The sequence below is a fragment of the Diadema setosum genome, chromosome 14 (genome assembly GCF_964275005.1).
Source record: "Diadema setosum chromosome 14, eeDiaSeto1, whole genome shotgun sequence".
NCBI lineage: Eukaryota > Metazoa > Echinodermata > Echinoidea > Diadematoida > Diadematidae > Diadema > Diadema setosum.
In genome coordinates this window covers 10,246,673-10,272,255 of record NC_092698.1, presented here as the reverse complement: position 1 = coordinate 10,272,255, position 25,583 = coordinate 10,246,673, and the positions used below count along the sequence as shown (strand labels likewise).

At 40.8% G+C, this 25,583-nt stretch overlaps 1 protein-coding gene across 1 annotated transcript; it reads left to right on the top strand.

The window, feature by feature from the left end:
• Positions 1-540: 540 nt before the first annotated feature.
• On the top strand, positions 541-20,762 carry LOC140238068 (uncharacterized). Its single transcript, XM_072317992.1, has 8 exons — positions 541-703; positions 6,563-6,752; positions 13,931-14,184; positions 15,828-16,271; positions 17,362-17,805; positions 18,606-19,031; positions 19,494-19,913; positions 20,591-20,762. Exons 1-8 carry the CDS (start codon positions 556-558, stop codon positions 20,638-20,640), a joined length of 2,376 nt encoding a protein of 791 aa, XP_072174093.1. The 5' UTR covers positions 541-555; the 3' UTR covers positions 20,641-20,762.
• The last annotated feature ends 4,821 nt before the right edge of the window (positions 20,763-25,583 follow it).

The following is a 25,583-nucleotide window of genomic DNA, read 5'->3' as shown; positions in this document are numbered from 1 at the left end:
TTAACAGTCGTACTGCGCTTGACCTCGAAAAAAAAAGCATGAATACGTGATTATATGCAGTTGTATCGAAGAGATAAACTTGAACCTGAATGAACTGGTCAATTCAAGAAAACCTTTTCAACGTTTTCAACGCTAGATTCGAATACAGTCGGATAGGTGTTATGTTTCTTTTCCCTTTGTGTGCTGTGTGTGCCGATGGGCACAGAAAACCAAATTGCGTTGTACACACTGTATAAATCCCTAGCACAGAAATGGTTGAAAAATGACACAATATTATTTTACATTCAGTTGTCTAATAATGAGGGCGTCAATTAGGGACTTCTAAACAATTCTGGTGCTGCTGTTTGCACGCCTGTTATGCCAACTCATCGATGTTTCATTACAGAGAATCGATTCTTGCTTACCTTATCATTCATTACGTTTGTGTTTCTTTCTGTCGCTTTCTATAATATTATATCGTTTTTCACTTTTCTTACTTTCCTATCAGACTCGTTATCCTTGAGCATCAGCTCCGCAGAGAATCTCCTCCCGTGCGTCTACCGGGGAACCCCTTACATGCACGGTGATGAGTGGGAGGTGGACGACTGCACCACGTGTAGCTGCGACAATGCCACTCTGACATGTGTGATTGAGAGCTGTCAGCCAGCGTTTTGTCCACAGCCAATCAAGCCAACGGGAGAATGCTGCTTCCTCTGCCCATACAGTAAGTAGATGCACTTTGACAGCGATACCGCCTTGTCTGTTTCGCAGCGAAAATTGTTTTAATTGAAGCCGCATCCTTTCAAAAGGTTAATACTTAAACAAAAGCTTCTCCCATTGGAAAATACAGGTGCCAGGATATTGGATATGGGTCAATGTGAATCGTTGTTGTTACCTCTCTTTTATCTATAAGTTATTATTCAATATCATTTTTTTTTTTTTTTTTTTTTAACACTTCGTCTGCATTACCCCGATTAAATGCACTCGATGTCGGGCACGCGTCGAGTTTGCTCGATCCTCTCGGGAGATATATTGTCGGGCATATGCATAACGGGATGTTTTCCTCTTCGCTTTGATGAGGCTCCGATTATTTTTTTTCCGGGGTGTGAAAACTCTCCAAAAGATGTGATTTGATAGTCTGTGCCTGTTTCCTGAAAGATGATGGTAATCCGAAATTGAAATACGGGTTCTTATTCAATGGTTCGTTATTCCGAAATGTTCGTTAATCCGAACATGAAATAGGTGAAGGGTCGTTAATCCGATAACGAAATAGTTTTGTCAATGAGAAAATGAAAGAAAGGTGGGTACTAACGAACCCTCGTTGTTGCAAACTTTATTTTGTTTTCGGATTAACAAACCATAAGAATAACGAATCTTCGGAATAACGAGCTGTAACGGAGGTCAGGGGGCGACTCTTAATTGATTGGCAAGGCAAAATTAGCAAGTGCAAAATGGAGTAAGCTATCTCAATCTATTGTGAATTGCACTGTTCATTTCAGTGTGGGGAACTTATCGAGAGTGGGTTATATTCATAGTTTGGGATAGCGAAAGGGCAAAAGAAAAGAAAAAAATATCTGAAATCATCCATATCGGTTCAAAAAGGATAAGGATAACATGCTGAGGAGAAACAAACAGGGGAGAAGAGCTAGTAAGGCGGGAACGAATAAGGATAAGTAGATTATGCACAGACCGTGTTCTCGATCTTCAGTTTTGCTAAGATGTTTGTACTTGTTACTACCACCGGACAGTATACTTCTATGAGTGATATTTTTAATATTTTCATCGTCTAAATGCATTCCAAATTGCTCAAATAATAGAATACGTCTGACTCTGCAATAATTCATGTGTCTCACCGCAAAATATACGAAAAAAAAAAACTAGAGTAATTTATGTTAACAAGTAAAAAAGGGGAAAAAATGGTCCACGCACTTGACTGGGTCTTGCCGTGCTTGCTTGGTATTGATCTAGATTACAAGACACTTGGAAGTGGCATGTTGCGTATGACAAGGATATTTTGTAGTCGGTTACATAATGCATATCATAATTATCATCGTAAATATTTCCGTCGTCTGCACCCTTGTGGAGCCGGGAAATGTGCAAACAACGGGAAATGTGCAAACGCCAGAAAATGTGCAAACGTCTCGCCGGGAAATGTGCAAATCTCTAAATTTCATCAACGGGAAATGTGCAAACGTGACGCCGGGAAATGTGCAAAATAAAATGTTTAATTTTGCCGGGAAATGTGCAAAAGCCGCCGGGATATGTGCAAACCGTTCATTTCACCTATATTATGTAATAGATGGAAGAGAAACTCTCAATCAAACCTGCGGTTGAATCATTACTACCCTTTCCACATGTCGTAGCCCTCACCTGTCTATAGCGACCACTTGTCTTTTTTTTTATTTTTAACATTTTCTTGTAAACCCCACGACGGATTGTCACCAGATTTGGCAGATAGCATCTTATAGGGTGTGTACAGTTCTGGTCGAGGTGAGGATTTAGCTTTCGTTTTGCGAGATATTCAGAAACCACTCTATGAGATGCCAAAGAGCATGCAATTCTAAGGGGTATCAACAGTTTATTTGATGAAAATCGGTTTTGAAATGTCTGAGTTATCCAAAAACAAGATGAAACAAAGAGATCCTAATAAAAGGCGTGGCCTGTCACCTTTTATTATTGTCACTTTTTTGGATATCTCAGCCATTTTAAAACCAAATTTCATCAAATAAATGTTGAATCCTTCTTAAAATTACATGCTCTTTCATATTTCATAAGTTTCTCATTATCTCACTTCAGATTGTTCAAATCATGAATCCCCACCTCAACCAGTACTGTATGGTCGTAATTTGTTAAAATGAGCCCCCCCCCCCACCACCACCACCACTGAAGGGGGGGGGGGTGAGGGTTGAAGCCTCAGAGTTCCTGATCTATGGATTTTTTTTTTCTCTCTTGTTCTGCCGAACAGGAAAAAAAAAGATAAATTAATGACTGCAATTTCATTTTTTATTGTAGCGGATCCAAGGGTGCCCTGATTTGGGGGGGAGGGGGGGGGGGTGACGCAGAGGAGGGAGATTGTCCACATTTTCAGCATCTTCTCGATAAATCTCATGACAGATTGTCACCAAACTTGGCAGAGAGCATCTTTACGGTGATACGGGGGGGGGGGGAGAGGAGATGAAGTGTCAGATCCCTAATCTCTGGGATTTTTTAATTCTTCTGTCAAACCAGAAAATATAAATGTAAGTTAGTGATATGAAGACATTAATGACTAAAATTTCATGTTTTATCATGGCGGATCCAGGGGTGCCGAGACTTGGGGTGGGGGGGGGGGGAGGGGGATTTTCCACATTTTCAGCATCTTCTTTAAAAATCTAAGACGGATTTTTAGTTTGAAGTTGAAGTTGGCAGATAGCATGTTTATGGTAGCATGATCTTAATTGATAGAATGAGCCCCCCCTCCCGCCAAAGGTGGGGGGGGGGGGGAGAGGGGGTTGAAGCCTCAGAGTCCCTAAACTCTGAATTTTTTCTTCTTCTGTCAAACCGGAAAAGATAGAGGTAAGTTAGTGCTAATGAAGACGTTAATGACTGAAATTTCATGTTTGATTATGGCGAATCCACGGGTGCCCAGATTTTTTTTTTTTTTTTTTTTTTGGGGGGGGGGGAGGAGGGTTTTTTTCCACATTTTCAGCATCTTGAAAAATCTACAACGGATTTTCACAAAATTTGGCAGATTGCATTCATTTTATGGTGATATGATCTTAATTGAGAAAATGAGCCCCCCCCCCCCACACACACACACACATACACCGCTGAAGGGGGGGGGGGGGGGATGAAGCCTCAGAGTTCCTAAACTGTGGAATTTTATCTTCTTCTGTAGAATAAAAAAAAAGATAGAGCTAAGTTAGTGCTATGAAAAATTAATGACTGAAATTTCATGTTTAATTGTGGCGGAGCGAGGGATATCCTTATGGGGGGGGGGGGGGGGGTAGAGTGAGGGGAAGGAGGGGGATTTTCCACATTTTCCCGCATCTGTTTGATAAATCTTCGACGGATTTTCACCAATTGTGGGAGGTAGCATCTCTAGGGTAATAGAATCCTACTTTGTTCGAAGGGGCAACAAGTCCAATTTGTTTCCTTTCCTAAAAGCGGGGGCTAAGACGAGGGTAGCCACCACGTTATAAGCAGACGTGAAATTTCATCAAAGTAGGCAAACCTCATACAATACATGATAAAACTGTGTTCTATTACTCTTAGTTGTACAGAAAATTTCTTCAAATATGTAGGCATATTCCTTTTGTCATGCGTAGGGTTTCCAAGAAATACCTGAAATTCTGAATTCCACCCGAACGACCACACCCCCTCGTCTCGGCCCTTTTCGAGGGGCTGAGATAGGGGTGGGGGGGGGGGGGGGGTCCACATCCTCCCACCTTTGGGGTTGGGGCGATGAAAATTCGTCCTAGATATTTTTTTCTTAAGAAGATGGAGAAAATTTGGAAAATCTCCCTCCTCCCCCTCAACCGACCCACCCCCGATCAGGGTATCCCAGCCTGCACCCGCCATAATCAAACATGAGATTTCAGTCATTAATGTCTTCATAGCACTAACTTAGATCTATTTTTTTTTTCGGTTCTACAGGAAATAAAAAAAAACATCAGAGTTTAGGGACTCTGAGGCTTCAACTTCCCCCTCCCCCACCCCTCCTCTTCAGCGGGGGGGGGGGGGGGGATCATTTTAACAAATCAAAATCAAGTTAGGTGAAAATCCGTTAAGATTTTTCAAGAACATACAGAAAATGTGGAAAATCCCCCTCCTCCCCCTCATACCCCCTATCAGGGCACCCCTGGATCTGTCATCATCAAACCTGAAATTTCAGTAACTATAGTGTCTGCATAGCATTAACATAGTTCTATCTTTTTCGGTTTGACAGAAGATTAAAAATTCCAGAGATTAGGAATCTTAAGCTTCAACTCCCCCCCCCCCTCCCCGAAAGGGGACTAGGGAGGGGAGTTGAAGCCTCCCCCTCCCATGGCCTCATGCCCTGCATCCCTGAATTTGCCATTAAACTTGAACTACTGTCATCAATGTCTTTACAGCACCAACCAAGCTCTAATTTATTTGGTTATATACTATAAGAAGAATTTTGATAAAACCGTAGTTCTGGAACATTGAGGTCCCCCCCCTTTTTTTTTTTGGTGGGGGGGGGGGGGGTATGACTAATCTAAACAAGCTGAGATCCTATTGCCACAACGGTGCTACCTGCCAATTTTGTTGAAAATCTGTCAAGGATCTTATTAAGAAAATGTTAAAGGTGGAGGTTCATGCGCAGTTCTGACGTGGTGTTTATCTACCATTTTTATACACAGTATTGATAAAGTAAATGGTTTGCACATTTTCCGGCGACGTTTGCACATTTCCTAGCAAATTGAACTTTTGCACATTTCCCGGCGTCATTTTAGCACATAGCCCGTTGATGAAATTTGCACATTTCCCGGCGTTTGCACATTTCCCGGCGAGACGTTTGCACATTTCCCAGTGTTTGCACATTTCCCGGCGTTTGCACATTTCCCGGCTCCACAACCCGTCCTGCATATCCCTCTCCTGCTCCTGATATCTCGTCGTGCCACATCCACCTTCTAGACACATTGCAGTCTCAAGCTCTGCAAATGATCTGTGCCAATAGGGCAGCATTCCATTTGCACCTCTCAGCCATTGTTTATTCGCTTCTCCGATGAAGAGTCAGATTTTGGCCGATGTATTGCAACATAGATCCTTATCTCCAATATAGCCAAATGCAGTGTCGAATATTACCTAAAAATGAGTAGGCCTATACATTGCAAATGCTAATAGTAATTGTGTGAACATGCAATTTCGATGAGACACTGAAATGAATCGCCATTGATTTGGTGAATACTGCAAGGCGTGATGGTCAAATTTGTACAGGGTGAGAAGGTATTTTGTTTTAACTGTGATAATAATCGTAGTTTCCGTGATTAGGGCGCATTTCAACATTTTGACAAACAGTAAAGTAATTCTGTAAGCACGTGCTGAAATCAAGATTATATCCAACGAACATGATGAACATGAACATGATAAAACATTCAAATCACGGGAATGTCAAGCTTTTGCTTTTAGTTGCGAAGTTCTACAATAAAACACGCTTTAAACATACTACACCTGGGATCTAAATGATCACTCGTGTATTTCTTTTGTACATTAATGTGTGAACCGCAGAGCGCTGCCTATTGGCAGACGCTTAACACAGAATACAGAAATTTTAGAGGAAAATGGACTACAGTAATTCCCAATTTGTCAGAGGATAGTTGTTATTACAAATTGTCATGTTAGCAGATTTGATCAACAATCAACATGATTATCCTATAAAGTACAACGTCATCAGAGAACTCTGGAACGGAAATGTATTTCGAAGGCACGTACTTATTTGAATTAACCTTTGGCCGTGGTGAGTTATATTCAACGTGTTACGCATGAATTCAAATGGAAAGATTGACATACGCTCATGTGGAGTTTATAACGTGACCAGTTTGCTATCGAGATGTTTTTTTTTTTTCCCCCATTATCCAAGACGTGAAGGTGAAGCAAGTCAGCCCGGAGATCACGAGCACTGGAGATCTCTTCGAAGGGGGCTCGAACAGGCTGCAGCTCAACGTTCCCATCAAGTTTCAGGAAAGCAGGGATACGACTGGCGTGCAAGGCGAGGATCTCTGGCGGCTCAGTGCTTGGGCCTCCGACAATCCCGATGGCACGGGAAAGAGGTACACTGTACTTTTCTTATTCTTCAATACCAAGTGGGTGATTTCAATGTCGGGGCTAGTGCTGGAGCAGGTTGATGGTTTGAGCTCCTACACAGACGGTCAGATGAATGTAAATGTAAACGATACCAATCACAGCGGCTATCGATCCCCGAGTCTCTAGTGTTATCTTCACACCGCTGTTTTAGAAGTGAAATGGCGTTAAGTCACTTTTGCACTTCCGAGATATTTGCGTTTGAAGTTTTGGAGCCTTTTAAACAGACGATAAAAATACGAAAATCCCAGTTAATTTTGTTCTGCTGAAGGTCGGTGATTGTTTAGATGTTTTTCAAAATAATAGTAAAAAATTAGAGATAATAACTACTTCATGCTGACGTAATACAAGAAATTAAAGGTGCATAGTCGCGGTAGTGTAGAGGGCGCTGTTGATGACACTGCCGATCACCGTTAGCATTGATACGAAGATTACCGAAGTTGAGCTGTCATCAAGAGTAAAGCGCGTAGGTGTTGCTAAGTAACGTTGCCTTCGTTGTCTCCTCTGCGCATCGGGCAGTCTGTAGTACTGCCAGGGTGCGTGCCTATGTGCTTGTTATTATGACATCACAATAGAAGTTTGCTAAAGCTGTCATCCTCCTCAGCCGAATCATGAGCCGAACTGTGATCCGACCACTGAGTACAGTGAATCGGACTTCTTCGGACTCGGGGAAGTGGGCCAAAGCGTAAGCGCCAAAGAGGAATCGATATCGTAGGTCTCTATAGGAAACTTGCGCCGTGCGCCCGCGTACGCATTTGACCAAAACACCGGAACCATGCACCTGCTTAGCGCCCTTATCACTTTCACAAAAGGTAACACGCGCAAGGGCGCTAAGTGGCTGCGCGCGCTTAGCGCCCTTATCACTCCGAAAAAACTCACGCAAAATAGCGGGATGACGATCGCGATCCACATCTCGAGTTTTTTTGCGAGCGTCCACACGTACCAAATTAGCGGGATAGCGATCGCGATCGGTATCCCACTAATTTGGCGAGCGTCCACACGTACCGAATTATCTCGCTAATTGCCGATAGAGATAACAGCAAAGCCTGCAAACTGGGTCACACAGCGCCCTTCTCTATCACTGCCTGCGCGAACTTACCTTTGTCCATTGTCTTTTACGCGTCAGTGGTGTGGTTCGCGCGCTGTTGTTGTTGTGCTCCAAAGAGGTGAAGGACCTCTTCGCTGAGGCCTCGCTGTTGTGATGTGCGCATTGCATAATGGGATGTAAAAACTCGAGATTCTAATCCCGACCGTTCACACGTACCAGTGCGGGGCCAATTATCCCGCTAATTGATGAACCAGCGCAAGATTTCTTGGGATTAGCATCGCGATGCTTATCCCGCTAATTTTCGGGTTTTTTTCTGTCCACACGTGCAAAAAACTCGGGATGACGATCGCGATGCAAATCTCGAGATTTGTATCCCGCTAATTGGTGTACGTGTGAACCCGGCTAATTCATGTTGTTCTACGTATAGGGTCAATGGTTCTACTTTATTGCGTTTTGTTCTTCTCCGCTCCAACGTTATTCCGTCACTTGAAAAAAAATGGCTTGTTTGTTATAATTTGAACATTTTATCTTAATGTGGTTGACGCTGTACTGTTGTTGCAATCAACGGTCTTTTCATACTGTAACAATGACACCAAAAAAAGTGTTAGAAGGAAAACTCGAACTTCTACATGTACTTGTATGTCCATGCTCCGTGCTGAAATGGGGATGTACTCTATCGGAAGTGTTAATCAATTCCTTTGACAAAAGAGAGCATGCATCATTCCTTAATAAAAACAACAACAACAACAACAACAACAACAACAACAAACAAACAAACAAACAAACAAACACCCTTGAAGAGCAGCTTGCAGTATACATGTACTTTGATGCCCCTTTCATTATTTTCGGCAAAATCATTTAGTGTGCGAAGGGCAGGACGCGCAAACAAAGATAGGCGAGGAAAAATGCCACTAAAACAAGCAAACTATGGGATCATTTCCATTACATTATACAATGTATTTCTAAACCCGGTAAATGAATTTCTGCACGGATATCCGCAAATTTGTTAAATATTTTTCTTGAAAATAAGATACTAATATTCATTTGTTCTGTACTAGGGCATTAACGTCAAAGATTTTAATTAGAAATGTCGCTAGGGCAACTGGTATGCCTCCGCCATAATACATGATTCTCCTATGAGGTCTATAGTACCTCTTGACAATTTGCGATGACAGTTTCACAAAATTGGCAAAACATGAAAATGACAGGTTTGTCATAAATGTGTTGAATATTAACTTTCCGTGAATGAGGCTTACTTGGATGAATGGCTTTGGATTATTGTTTAAGAGTGCAGGTATCTGGGGATTTGAGGGTTTTTTTACTTGAATTTTGTCCCTTTTATAAGTTTATGCATTGAGTAATTTTCAGAGTATGGAGAAAAAGTGTAATTTCAATATCAAATAGTACAATTTCAGCATTTTAACCTGGCCTTTGACTCTTGACCTTTGACTCTATGACTCCATAATTTCCAAGAGAATCACTCTCAGGTAGAACATGCATCTATATAGATATGTACCGATGTACTAAGTTTCATGATGATACCTTGAGTCACTTTCGAGATATGGAGAAAGAAGAAGAAATCAGCACTTTCACTTAACCTTTGACCTTGTGGCAAGAAATTTCCAAGGGATTTTTATTGGGTACGTATATATGTATATATTCAGTTTCAAGAAAATCCTGCGCGTATTGCATAAATACATTGTCTGAGGGAAATAGTGAGATTTTGAATAGTTGACCTTGACCTTAAACCCCCTGACCTTTGACCCATGACCCCAAATTTCCTACATAATCACTGCCAGTCAGTATATGCATATGTACTACGTCCCATGAAGATACCATGAACCATTTGCGAGATATGGAGAAAAAAGTTCATTACTGACTAAATGCCCCTCGGTTCTAAGCTCATTATCAGATATTAGGAATCATCATTTTCTTGTTGAAATTTTTGTCATCACAAATATCATGGCTACCACCGCTATCATAACTGTCGGTCTTCATGAACCCCAACATCGTCACATGAACTTCAGTATGTAATGGAAGTGATAAGATGATGGCAAATGGTAGTGTACTTTGTTTGTTCTATATCTTCTATTGTCATTTTTGTTGTTTTCCTCCTTGTATGAGTGTGGGAACTTGCAAACTAATTTGCTTACAAAATGGTTAGGGGTAAGTCTGATGATGAAAGTCTTTCAGTTTCCATGCACTACTTGCTTGAACTTCTTTCTATTACAACATTTTTTGTCACTTTGCTCACTTTTCCACTTCTATTTTTGTTAGATTTGCTACATCTATTCTCATCGCTATGGCACAGAAATCTATGAAAACATGATTCATATCAGCTAAAAAATAACGAACAAGTACATGTAAGGAATTCAAGTTCAAAACAATTTAATATGTACCACGTGGAACAATTTGATTGCGAAATATCTGTTGTAACTTCACCTCCTGTCTGGAGTGACATCCACCAGGCCGCGGACACTTCCACAGTTTACATGCACACATGAATGAAAATGATAATTTAATTTTTACAGCATTTCCATTTCTTATTTATTATCAATTGCCATTGGGGATCAAAAATATCATTTTTACAATAAACTTGTATGATTATCCGGAAAAGAAGTGGAAATCAAACAGAGTATCCTGACTTTGGTTTGCAAAATAATTTCACTAAATTGAGATGATCTGTCAATACTTGTTTTTCTTGTTCTATCATCACATGACAAAAAGTTGTTAAAGTTATGAATCAGACATATTTTCTGTCAGCATGGTTACATGCCCTTCTAGCAAACAAATACTTTCCTGCACACTTTCCACTGAAACAATCACATTATAGGCTGTAAGTTTTTTTGAAAAATTTGTTTTGCTATATATTAATCAATATCATAGCAGTAATCCCTTCGTGTACTAGCGCCATCTATTGGTTTGTAGTGTACCGACACAAATTGACTGTAATGAAATCAAGAGAATCCTTTCCCGTGGAAATGACACAGCAATAGTGTGTACACCTCATCTTTTTCTTTATACTATTAGGCATTGATAAAACAACTTCGTTCTTCATTGTCAAACAGCTATAAATAAGCAACTGCTTTAAGAAACTGTTAAGAAGTCTTTCTCATAGACCTCATGTGCTTCATGTATCAATGATTTATAAATGAAACATCATAACAACAATTTCACCTACTTGCTTAGGCACCAAGTGCGATGACTTTTGCTAATTATTCTCCCTGTTCTTAGTAAATGGCTAAACTCTGGATTGACAGAAAGAGAGAATGAACATGGTACATTCTATGAAATGCCTTAAAAGTATTCGATTATTAACATTTGATAGTTTAAGCACCTCAGTTGTAGTAGTCAATACTCAAACTGACCTTATCAGAATAGAAATACGTTTTAACCCTCTTGATTTCATCATTCATGCTACTATCATTTATTAATACCTAAAGTATGATGGGTTTGTTCCCACGATCGCCTCTCAAAAAAGAAAGAAAATAAAAATGAAATATTAAATGCATTTACTCCGTGACAACAGCATTGATGCAATTGAGAATTGAGCCAGCACATGAAATATTGTGAAAAAATACCAACTAATTCATGAGGATTAAAGCTAAAGGTATAGGTATAGATTAGGCTGCTTGTACGTTAATTTATGCCTTTAAACCAAATAACAATAATAAAAAAAAATTAGCTCTGGCCCCCATTTCCTAACAACGTTAAAATTAGTGAAATGGATGATAAACTGTTGCAACAAATCTAAAAATCAAACCAGTGGCGGGTTTTTCATTTGTCACACTTGGCATCCTTGCTTTGTGCCAATTTTTAATGTTCATCTCATACACAGGATTAACAAATTGTTTTACTTTTCTCGCATGTAACGATATTGAAGAAACTAAATGAAATGAAAAAAAAAAACCACAAACACACACAATGACAACATTACAAAGCTAACACTAACAGTTCAAGACCTAGATTATAGAAATCTAGTACAAACTCGAAGGTAAATATGTCAGAACCATAAAACCATGCATGAACCTAAGCCAATTTATCAAATTAGTGTCATTTTAATTGAACTATTGATTTTAAGTATCTTAGGCATTGCAATTACTGACGCGTACTCACAGAAAAAATTAATATGTGGGACCTATTAGTATTGTCTGGACTTGTTAATCGTGTTCAGTAAGTAAAATTAAGTACTGTAATTTTTTTTATATGTATGACTATGTACTGATAAATAAGGACAGCATTGTTCTTCGAATACAATTCGTGGGAAATGAAAATAGTGCAGGAATATGTTAAATTCTTAGTGTTCTGATCGCTTACCCGTCTTTGATAAGGCTGCTCCATACCTTTGCGTCCCTGTCACTCTCACGATAAATTTCAACATTGCCAAGCAATGAAGAATGAGAAAGACGCTAAGCTGAGCGCGCAGCGAAGAGGGAGGTTAGCGCCCTTCTGACTCAAAAAACAGCGTGCAATTTTAGTAGTTATCGCTCTTTCATTATTCACGAATATCTAGGCAAAATTTAAAAAATAGAATAAGCATGAAGTGCCATCTGGTACGAGAGGCATCAATGAACATCATGACACATGTACCTCAATTTTAGCAAAATTCGACATAACGCCCTACTCACTTTCAACTGACAATATTAAAAGACATTTAAGGGATTAGTCTCAGCCGCATGATAAAGAAGAATGTTTAAGATCCCACAAATTTCAACAGTTCTTTCGTCACTCCTAAGTACACAAATTTTAACCAACCTCCCACGCTCAGATTGATAAGCTCATGTGCGTTCCGCGTTCTACTATTGTATCAGCACAGGTTATACGCCCACTTGATGTTGGGAGGAATGACGTCTGATATACATATTGCAAAGCTAATACCAACCGACCTTTAATAATAAATTTGATAATCCCTTGGGACTATTTTTAGTCATATAACTCGTACATATATTGCTGACACATTACACGGAGCTCGGTGTAGCAGACAATCTTTAGCACCGAGGTCAACCTGATATAACGCCGACTGATTTCAAGTTCGGGATTATCGATCGTGCTAGTTTTGAAATAGCACCAACGAAGTTGAAATCACCCACTGTGAAAAATATAAGTTGAACAATTGTTGAAAGGGCAGGTAAGTATGTGATGATGGGGAAGCATGGGAGAAGATTGAGAGAGGGCGTGATACTTCCACGTCTGGTTTTATGTCTTGAATACATCTTTGCAGTTCAGGTTTAAACTGCATTAAATAGAGCGTTATCAAACAGACCTGCCTCCCGGGTCCACTATCCCTGGCAAAATTTGATATGCAGATTTGAAGAGGACTGGTGAGTGGTGATGATATTATCTCGCTTAAGTCGACTGGTGACTTGCACAAAAATCTTTGCTTAATGTTCTCCTTTGACAATATTTGAAATGAAATAAAAAAAAAAAGATACTTGTATACTACGCCTGGAAGAATATTTGATTAATAACTTTTTTTTTTTGGCTATGTGGTTCCTACCGACATCACTGTTACGTGAGAAAAACACATGAATCTACAGACTTCCATGATTTTATTGACATTTTTTAATTGACTTTTTATGAAACCTTTATTTTTCTGTTTGTTTGATATCACCATCGAAGTTCAACTGGCATTTTACTTGCGATTTTTGTGAACTGTACAACGGCACTTGTAAGCAAATTAGAATGGTCCATGATTTACTATTAGTCATTCACACGCCATCAGTTCTATTAAAGTGCTGAGTACGTCTCTTAGCCGTCCAAATGATCAAATGCTGTGTTGTCAATTACGTAGTGCGGAGTAGCCTTATTCTTACAAGGCGTCGGTATTTCCTACTCGACTTATACAACTTAGGTGCAAGGCTCTCATTGACAACCAGTTTGTATAATCGTGATGCAATAATTCCTGCTGTGATAATCTGTGAGGATAAGGATCTGACATCTAGCTCCAAAAGCTAGTACCATTTTAATCAACAGATTTGGTGTGAGAATTTTCAGTTTCGTTCCCATCATTCTTGTTATAATTTTCAATTGTTGAAACTCGTTGATTTGAGATGTCAGAATCGGTGGAATAGAACACAAACTTTTGTTATACACCAACAGAACCTCATTTCAGAGTGACGTCCTGAATCAGGAGCAGATGGATCAATACTACAAGAAAAAGGAGAAATTCGCCTTCGAAAACATTGACTTTGTCGTCGACGATCCCATGGCTGAATGTGCGGATCTTAAGTACATCTGTACCCGGATCGAAAGGGGACAAATGCCAATAACAAAAGGCAACTTAGAATTCACATTAGAAGGTTCTCCGGACGAGACAGCTCAAACGGGATGCACTCCGGCGCCTGACTGCAAAGGTGAGAATACGTACCAGCATGGATGAAGCGAACTTCAGTAAAGTAAGATCACCGGTGAAAGTATTTCATCTAAAATATAGAGGATCTCTAAGGTCTTTCTTCAATCCCCCATGGATAGAAGAAAGACATGTTAACTTTGCAGTGACTCACTGTTCAATAATGCTACAGTCAATCTTAATAAAGGCCGTGTCACACCTTTCCGGGCAAGCTACGCGGACTTGTTGCGAGGATTGATTTTCCAGCACGCAGGAAAATTTTCCGCGGGCGGACAAGAATGTTTGCGAGTTTCGCAGTTATTTCTTACCTGCTAGACGCGTGCTACTTACCTTCTACTTTGCGTGTATTCCGTGTGACCTGCGTGAGAGCTTTGAAACCGATTCGTTTTCTGTTACGAGCGACTTACAGGTACTGCATTGGAGTTGCCTGCGAGGTGCTGCCGGTTAGGGTCTCCTACTGGTGTTTTGCGTGTACCTCTGCTAGCGAACCCCCACGACTCACTCGGAACAAGTTTTGAGCATGCTCAAGGCCTTGTCATACCGTATCTGAGGAAGTTTTGCGGCTTGACTTGCGGGGAAACAAATTTGCTACCCGGAGATCTCCGCATTTGGTCCACACCTGATAGTACCTAGCGGGTATCTCACCTGTAGTTGCCCGGAGGTGCGCACGCAAGTCCGATTTATCCGCAGCCAAGTTTTGAGCATGGCCACAACTTTTTCTGGGTGAGTCGCGGGGATGCCCGGAGAGGTCCACGCAAAAAGCCAGTAGGAGGCCCTTAGCGGCAGCAACCTCCCAGGCAACTCCCACGCAGGTACTTCGCAGTCCCCATATGCAGCCAAGGTAGTGACATTCTGTGGGACTTCTGTCGTTCCTTTGAGGAATTCCTTCACTGAGTTGTCAGCCCCCACGCGTCTGACACACAGGTCACACAGTATACCCGCGAGTAGAATTTAAGAAGAACGCGTCCAGCAAATTAAGACACATGCACTGACTCGCTCAAATCCTTGCCCGCCCTCAGTAGTTGTCCGGTATATGCTGGAAAATCCCTACACGCAACGAGCTCGCGTAGTTTGCCCGGAAAGGTGTGACAGGGCGTAAACATGGTTGCGGGTAAAAAGATTTGCGTGCTCGCCTCCGGGAGACTACGGGTGAGATACTTGCTAGGTACTGTCATGTGCTGGCCATCTGCGGGGACCTCCGGGTAGTAAATATTGTTCTTTGCAAGTCGCACGCAAGGATTGCCCGGAAAGGTTTGACACGGCCTTTACCGAACAGAATGTTTTGGAGTTGTATTCACGCGCACCCTTCAAATCTGATCACCTTATATTAATGATAATAGAAACCCGTTGTAAGAAATTCGCATTGTAGGGATTTTAACGGTCTCTGGGAGGCAATTTGTTGATCAATTCCTATTTCTCTTTTATATGAATGAAAATTAATGTTTGTTCTTTTAAGTAAAGAATAAACATTCATTTTCATTCATATAAAAGAGGAATAGGAATTGATCAACAAAATTATTGTCAGAGTGTCAATATTTCGAGATAGGTCAAGCTAATCAATATCTACTGTATCAGAATAGACCAATTTACTCTTCTTGACACCTTGTACAAAGTCTCTGGACGTCGGTTTTCATATTCATGTCGCAGGAATTATTTCCACTGATTTTGACTGGAGCATGGAACCCACTGAGACAGTCATCCCCGGCCAGGCCACGGGTGTCAGTCTGGACAGTACGGTCTTCTTTCGCGAGAACAACCCAGAACTCACTGGCAGTGGCCTTTGGCGCATGGGTATGTACGGAAGCAGGAACGCCGATGGCAGTGGGGAGCGCTTCGGGTACGTTCCCCAGGCTCTTTCCGCGGCGGAGGCAGGCACCACACTTGGAGCGAACAGCCCATTGGAGTTCATGAACGTGGAGACGGACTTCGAGATAGGGTCCATTGGTTGCAACGACTTCGGATATGTCTGCCTAGAATTTACAGGAGGTGACGACCCACAGCCAAGCTACTTTTTCCGTGTTGACGGTGCAGTCGATGGGTCAAAGGAAGCTAACACGCTGACACGTTGCCGCGAGCAAGAATGTTTGGCGAGTAAGTATTAAAATATCGCCCCTTTTTAAAAGTAAGGACGTATTAATGTTAAGCGCATATTCATATATTCAATTAGGTTTGCTTTGTGTAAACCTGCATGGCTTGTAGTGGAGTTATGCTATTAGTGCACGAATTTCGCATGACGGGGGCCGCGGAAATTTCCTTGAGTGTGTGTATGTGTGTGTCAGTAAGTGTGTGTATGTCAGTGAGTGTGTGTGCGAGTTGGGGTGTTGGTGGTGCTCGTGGTTGATTGGGACAAGAGGCAATGCTCCTCGCTATGCCCGCCCCCGCCCCTACCTCCCTTCCTGAAGAATTTGGGGCAGTGCCCTCCAAAGTCATGCGTTTTCCTACGTTTATGCTATTTTCCATTTTTTGAAGAGGCAAAAGTGTGTTTGTGTGTTTTCGTGAATGTGTGTGTGTGTGTGTGGGGGGGGGGGCAAGATCCGCGCCCCCTGCATCGTACAGGCAAAGTAATAATTGTCAGTAATATCGGCGACGTTTATGCCACGGTGTGGTTCTGTGATATGATTGCTTGTTGGGAATGCTTAAGACCTTTCTCATGGGGTGTTCAGTCTGAAGTTGCTGTGGACAACTTTGTCGGAGAGACGGCGACCCAAGACTGCCCAGCTGTTGGATATGCTGCGACTGGCTTTCTTCAGTAATACCATAATGTTGGCTTGCTGGGTACATCTTCTATGGGTACGTGTGCAAGTAGTTTGGTGAAGGGTGAAAACGAGCATTGAGTGTGCACTATGACAAAGAGGGATACTAAAGTAGTTCCCATTCGACGTCTTCCGCCGTAAAATGGCTTCATCATATATTTTCATGGAAGTATCTCTTTCAAGTCTTGTGCTTGCCATTGAAAAAAGTCATCGCTCTCATCTTATTCTTGGTGACGGTAGACCGAAAGAACCAAGCGGAGTAGAGTGTAAGCTTCATTGTTAACCCATTGAAATATCCGTGATAAACCTGACACTTTGGAAAGATGATATCCTCCGAAAAGACGTTCAATTCTGGTTGGACGATCAGGTTGGATGTGGAACCTTGGAAGTAAGTGATAATGCTTACTTCTCAATTTTCTGCCGAACAGATGTCTACGCCGAAAGTCTCGACTGGAACCTCCAGCCGACTGACACACCTGTATCGGGTCAGGCTACCGGTGTAAGCCTGGACAGCACTGTGACGTTCGAACAAGGCAACCGAGAGGTAGCAGGAAACGGCCTTTGGCGGATGGGGATGTTTGGGAGTAGGAATCCCAACGGCGACGGAGAACGATTTGGATACGTGCGACAGACCCTCGACCGCAGGGGGGCTGGTACGACACTCAATGCCGACAGCGATTTGTCGATTGACGGTGTTGAAACCCAGTTTGAACTCGGCACAATAGGATGCAATGATTTTGGATATGTATGCGTAGAGTTCACAGGCGGGGATGACCCCGATCCTCTCTATTACTTCAAGGTCGCGGGTGCAGAAGATGACTCCAGGGAGGCGAACACGATCATTGAGTGTAAAGAGCAAGAGTGTTCCTCGCGTAAGTAAGGGAGCTATAATAATAAGGGATATGTAAATTGCCTACTAAATAACACTAAGCAAAATTTGCAGCACTGTTTTCGCATCTTCCTTCCTTTCTACAGTCCTTCTTTCATTTTCCCTCTAACCGCATTGTCCTGTATACGTCTTTGTTTCCCTGAGCGTCTGTGTACCTCTGTGTTTGCTTCCGTTATTTTTTCCTTTTTTAAGTTCAATTCATTGACCTGCCCGCATTCCTACAAGCTTGTATTATACCTGGGCCTCTCTTTCCCAATAATGAACCAACTTTAGACAAAAAGTTTCATGTAATACACATGTTTTATATTTGTTTATTGCATTGTTTGTTTTTATAATTGTATCGAGAGATTGTCGTTTTGAAAATACATTGATTTGTATACTGAATATCTGTTACGCTGTACAATAGCGATTGAAGTAGCCTACGTATGCATGACTACATCATCTCCAGTAGACAGTAGACATTGAGAAATGCGGAAATAGCTCTGATCCTTCATCTTATTCGTAATTAGCAACATGCATATCGGAAGTATAGTATATCCATTGATGTGTTAATTGATGTTATGTCATAATACCGTAAGAAGTGCTGTGAAAAAGATACACCGACAGTACCCAATGTGTCAGGGTGTGATGTGTATGGATGGCAATCAACTTATGTGTTGCATTATCTTTGTTTTTCGATTCTAATCTAATTCATGACCGCAGTAGATGCACTAAATTTTTTTGTGAGTTTTCTTGTGTAGACTTGTCGTCTACTGTCTAAAAGCCTTTTGCTTCTGTTCACAGGGGCTGTTTTCACTGATCTTGACGTTGACATGGGCAATCAGAACCTCCTGGAGAATATGATGACTCCTCTGACGGTGGACCTGACCGGCATTACCGGCGAAGGCTCGACAACTGTGATGGGAGAGAACCTCTGGAAGGTTGCTGCCTACGCGAGCCCTAACCCCGATGGCACTGGACCCAAAACCGGTCTGATAGAACAGATTCTGGATCCGGCTGATGCTTCTACCGAGCTCATGGAGGGCTCGAACCTTCCGCTTAGTCAGGTCGATTTCGACTTCGACATGAGAGGAGTCAAATGCGACCAAGCCCCCTATCTCTGCTTTGATCTCGACAAGAATCCTGAGGCGAGCGTCGCCTTTCAGTATGAAGCCCGGCCCGATGACTCGGTGACGACCAAGTGTGTCGACATGAGGGATCGCTGCAAAGGTTTGTCCTTGATTTGTGTTCACTCCATCTCAAGGTACATGAAGTAATATGAAATGACCTAAAAGACCTATATTGGAAATACAAATGCTCCATCCTTCTGGGGGAACGCATGTTTAAAAAACAAAAACAAAAACATCAAACAGATTAATCATCACATTCTTCATCAGCGTGCAGGATTTGATATGACGTAAGACTTTAAAATCCGTTTCTGAAGAAGACATACACACAAGGTTCTTCGTCCGCTCCCCGTCGTATGATTATGTAAGTACATATATTATATATATATATATATATATATATATACATACATATATTTGATACTTTGTCAATGTGAATAGCACTCTTTTTCGTAAGGTATACGCAACAGTCATTGTTTTATGATTTAAAAAAATAGTTACAATTTTTGGAAGATTCATATGCTGCAAGCATAAGCCATTTGAAGTCCTGATGTTCCTTCCACAGGTGCTACTGCCATCGACATGGATTGGGAAGCAGACATAGGTGACGCTCCTTTCGACCAGCCTTCCCCTCTTTCCATTGATGCCAACGTCAACTTCGAACCTGACGGCGCAGACATCGAAGGCCAGGATCTGTGGCAGATGGGACTCTTCGCTTCGCAGAGCCCCGACGGAACCGGGCCCCGCAAAGACGAACAAACGCAGATCTTAGACCCGTTCAACCAAGCCATGCCCCTGGAAGGTGGAGGACCCATTGAGTTTGATGACATCCAGACAAATTTCCCAGTCAACCAAGTCGGCTGCGACGATTACGGGTACCTGTGCATGGAGTTCAAAAAAGGCCAGAGAGCGGCACCGGACTTCAAGTTCGAGACAACATCGGGCGAGGAGTCCATCGTCTCTTGCAAAGAGCAGGAGTGTAGAGGTATTCTTATATATTATTTTCATCAAATTCCTGTCACATCCTCTTCTAAGATATTTTCTGTCACTATGAAAGCTCAACTTTTACCCTTACTTTTTACTTTCATCCATGATGATTGGCCACCAGTGTGTTACCCATCTATAATGGCAATGAGGTTTCTGTGATGAATGGTCCTGAAAGCACTCTCAAACCGAAATGGTACGGTTTGGAGAGTCTCACGAATTTTCTCCTATACAGCATTGGGAAATCTAGGTGTAGGTCTCTGGAGGGTTGCATCCATATGATAGCAGGAGTGAATGAGGAAGCATCATCATGCTAGCTGATGTGATGTGGGACTCTTCTACAAGCATCCATGGTATCTGAGCGGTATTACGTTATTTTTCAGAAGGTAGGAAGGTCAAAAGGTCAACAATGGCTAATTATCAAATCTCATTCTATAAATGTATGTTCTGATTGAAATGTGTTTTTATTCCTACTTCTAGATAAAGAAGATAGGATAATTTGAGTTGCTTTGAACATATTTTAGGGTAAATATTGCGTGAGATTCATCGTTAGTAGCATTGCCGGAGAGCAGCATGACTCGACGTTCACTTCTTCCTTGGTAAGTAGTCTTTGATAGCCACAAAAAGCCGGCATCGTTCCCTCCCCCTTCTCCTCCTGTCCCGTATCATGTCTCACAGGTAAATCAATTTTTAGCAGCTTTAGGCAGTTTAGCGACGACCATGGATAGACACCTACTCAGCTCTTCAGGGACTATCTGCAGGTTGAGGATCAGCAGGTTGTCTTAGCGTCTACGTGATCAACATGACTGGAAAGAGGTAGTAGTCGGAGAAACAGCGTATATCAACTAGTCCCCCGGCCTCGTCTTTTTGAAGTCAATCAGGCAGCAACAAGGTACTTACAAGTCTTTTTATTCCAATCTACCTTTTGTCTATCTTTCTCACTGTTCCCTCCTAAGTTCTTATTTCTAGAAGATCCACCAATCCGTAAAACTTTTTACTGCATTACAGAATTACTTGAACGTTTATCAGTGAAACCATCTTTATCAGTGGGAATATCAGTGCGGATCTGTTCTGGTTAGCCAAGTTTGCAGCATTGTTGTACTTCGATTGGTTCCCAGTGATTCGTTTTGATATTGTTCCCTAGTTTAATATGACCATTTGGTTCTTAAGTTGTCGTTACATAGCGGTACCGGGGATTAACGGGCACCTGGAAAAAACCTCATGCAGAATCACACGATTTTTTTAATGTATACATATGTTGGCCCGTTTAGGCGCTGGGCTAGTACCCGGAAGTGAAACTTTGTGCCTACAGAGAAATCAAAACATGCTCTCTACGCTGTGAGTCCATAACGAGCACACACAAACTGGTGAGCGTCCGGGAGTCTTCCCACAATCTTATTGGCCTCTGTAAGGTCCATGCAGCTCTCAGAATATTGAGGTCTTTATCACGGTCCTGTGGTGACGTGTGATTCTTCATGTGACCATTCGAAGCATTAAACTGTCAGCTTAAATCTCCAAGCAGACGGGGACAATGCGCGTGGTGTCCTCCTGGTGGTCTGAAGCACCCTCTCCAGGCTTGTATCATACTCTCATAGATAACAATGCCTGTTGGATGACAATTTAGCGATCAGTCATTGATCGTTTTCTCAAATCATTTCATTTGCAGAGAGAGCGAAAAAAACATCAGTAGAACACCCCGTTGCCGTTTACGGGAGACGGAGAGCTGCTATAGGACGAAGAGGAACGGTTGATTTGGTGAGTAGATATTAATGCACTCTTTGGTACTAAACTTCAGTCCATGTGATGCAGAATGATCATTTTTTCCCCTTCTCCCGTCATAGAAGTGGAATACGGAGGTTGAAATCGAAACTTTAACAATGGATTGAAATAAGTCTTTGAGTAGTACAGATAGGGCTAAGAAATCTTCGGTGCTAAAGACGTCGATTCGCATGCAGTCACAAGCTCGAATTGAAAATAGGAAACATCTGTTTCATGTATCCATCCGGTCAGACCTGATGCAAAAAAGGAAAATCAGGACATCCTCTTCACGAGATCCAAACCAGACTGTTTCCATCTTTGGCGCCTTGGTTGTCAAAGCCTGTCACCGTCGATTCCATGTAGTCATATGGAATTCAAAATCTGAGAAGGGATAGAATTTTTAGATTACCAGCAATCTAATTTGTTGTCATATGCAGATTCTAAATGGCAGCAGTTTGGCGGACCTAACCTGCTCTCATCAGGGAAACAAGATCGTATCCATTCTCTCGTCATCTTGGACATCCGAGTTTCCAATTCCTCTGTTAAGTCAAACTAAACATTTTGCAAATCTAGCTTGGTGTTGTGGTCGCAGAATTCTGCGGAGACGATTGTCATGTAGCTCGTATCGAAGTCACAATGCTCACGAACTTTCTACAGCGCATAATATATGTATATGTTCACCAAGAGTTGTTGGTAACCGCATCACAACTTTGATAAATGTATTCAAGTTCAACAGAAATTGCCATTCTACAGAACGTTCTTGTTAATATCTTATCAACAGCAGTCTTCTTTGCCCTTGAATGATAATCCACTTTTATCTAGATGATCACAGCACTGGCATGATTTGGCGAAAGTATAGTAGTTAGGAAAGCAATTGAGAACAGTAGCTAAACACAAATTCTGAATAATATAGATACGTATACATATACATTTTTAACATTATATCATATATGTACATAAACATGTAAAACATGTATGCATATATGAAGAGCATGCTTCCAAAAGGCGTCAAATCCATCGGTTTTTTTTTAATGGATTTAGCGCCTTTTGGTTGAAAGCTCTTCATATAGTGGTAGAAGGAATAAAATGCCTATGTAATTGCTTAGGTGCTTTTAAAGGCTGGGAATAGTAATGCTATGTGCTGTTTAAGAATAGAGACCATTAATTTTGTTACATCTTAATACAAGAAGAACAACATTTATGTAACTAAAGGCGTTAGGGATAGTTAACTTAACCTCGATCATATAAAACATTTATGCATATATTTGCTTGTATACATTTGTGCATGGTATGAAACTTTCTGTCAGGAAAGTCTCGTAGGAAATCACGTGAAAGTGTGTGATAACAAAAATGAAATAATATAATGTATTCAAAATGAATGAAAGTAATGTTACTGCTTATAAAAATATATATTGATGATGATTGTGTTCTCATTTGCTTCTCGCTCGTGTGTGCGTGATCATTGCCCACATCAAAATCATACTTCGCTACTTTAGACAAAGATGGTCATTTACTGCCTATGTAAACGATATGTATACAACTATATGTATATATATATATATATATATATATATATACATATATGAAGAACTTGCTTCCAAAAGGCGCTAAATCCATCATTTTCAATTGATTTAACGCCTTTTGGTTGCAAGCTCTTCATATATATATATATATATATATATATATTCATTTATCTATTTATCTATCTTTATGCATTATACAGTACACAGTGTTGTATAGTGTCTTTCTGTAAGTGATGTTCGTTATTCCTAAGGTTTGTTAATCTGAACATCAATTGTCCAAAAATGCAAAGGAGGTGCGTACTAACGAATCACTGTTCAATAGTCATGTAAAATTCAAGAAACATGATGACAAAATTGCCAGATAGTTTTTCAGATAATTCTGTTTTGGCCTTCATGACAATTAGCTCCAGCAACTGAAAACGTACTGCACAAGTTGTAGGTTAAGCGTATCGAAGCGGTAATCATTGTGTGAAGATGTATGTGAAAGCAAAGCGTGGTTCACATGCTGGCTTTCTTTAAAGAATTAAATATAAACGGTTTCGTCAGGGTACTCCGTCATATTAAAGTTCAGGTGTCACCAATCTTTTTGTGTTTGAATGTGTTTCATCTTGTTCTTCTTTATAAGTAATAACTGTGCGCTTATACACATCCACATAAGAGACGCAATTTGTAAGGGTGGGAAATACTGTATGCTTTTATTCAAGTACACCGTTTACTATATATGAATCTATCGTTCTGAAAATAGACTTTACCTGTCCCACATCCATATATACATGTTTGGTATTGTTAAGGTCTATAATATAGAAATCAAAAGAAAGAAAAACAAACACAGAAATAAGTAAGTAAATGAATAAATGTGTATAAATAAACGAATGTATGTGTGTGTGTGTGTGTGTGTGTGTGTGTGAACATGAACTGTGTCATTCGACAGAAAGATTCAAAGTATGCACATTATGACGCGCTGATAAAGCAATGTACATCGTATTATAGACAATATTACTTTTCTGGGAAGATTGCTTTGGAAAAGGATAATGGAAAAAACTTTAAAAAATTTGGCATAAACATTATTTTGTTTATTTTAAAACTGCCCTATTCTTCTGCAGAGGTGTACTCAATGTCCAATCGCGGGACTTCTATGTATTTGGTTATTTATTTGTTTGTTTGCTTGTTTGTTTTGATAGCCATTAGTAAGTCATATCATTCAATGGTAGACTGTTATATGACATTTATATCATGCCGGGTGTAGACGTTTTCGACAAGGACTATCGGTTGAAAGTACCCTAAGCGCTTTTTTGGCTAAAATTAGAAGTGTCATACATAAATTGTACACATGCACAATATCATGCTCTCTAGCTTCACTCTAAAGGGAGAACATAGCAAATTTAGTGCTTGACTAAACATTTTTCCACTGATGTGCCTATACGAACTTGGGATTGACAAAGAACATAATTTAATCATTGTTACAAAGAGTCAAAAACGAATAAAACGAAACAAAAATACGAGTTTATCGCCTTACTTTCAGGAATTAGATGAGATTGCTATAGCATTACAATATATCACACTGCCCCAAAATGATAGATAAAAAGCGCAATATTTCATTAATGCACTCTGAACGCAGAACGAGTAGTAACTGTCATAGTAGGCAAACCCATATTTTTCCGGGAAAATCTTAACTCGTTGCTATAGTGTATACGACTAAAGACAGTTTACATTCTCCGTATGAGGCACCACAATCAAATCACCCTGTCTGATTGGAAGGTGGGGTAGACAGCATTAATGTGCTTGTCTGACGTTAATCCCACATCTGCATGTGGTAACTTGTCATTTCATTGATGTTTCAAATTTAAAATCAATCTAGCGGAACAAAAATTGCCCTTCCATAGTACCACTGAAATACCTCATTCTTCTTAACTGCACATGGTGCACAGTTTCTTCCATTAAGCTCTTGAAGTTGAAACACAAACAACAACACCGAAATAATATTTCATATTGATGATAAGGATTTGAATATCATCTGGACACAAAAGCTATATGAACTTCAAAGGGTCAGTGCATTACAACTTGTTGAATTGTCCTAACTTCAACACTGGAATTTAAACAAAATTGATGTCTTCCAAGCAATTTGGACGGTGCAGTGCAGAGTTGTTGATGAGATTCTGACGAATAAAGAGTGAAATGGTGGCAATAACAACGTGGTGACTATACCAGGCTGCAGACCTGCTTAATCTGTCTTATTCCCATCATGATAGCTGTGTCACGATTCTGTATTCATAAAAGTGTTGTTTTTCTGCTTGTAAAGCGACCAGTGCTTTTCGATACTTGAGCAAGATGAAACAATATACCTCAGATTTCCCCCCTTCTATACTTCTAAAGAGTTTAGACTGAGATTA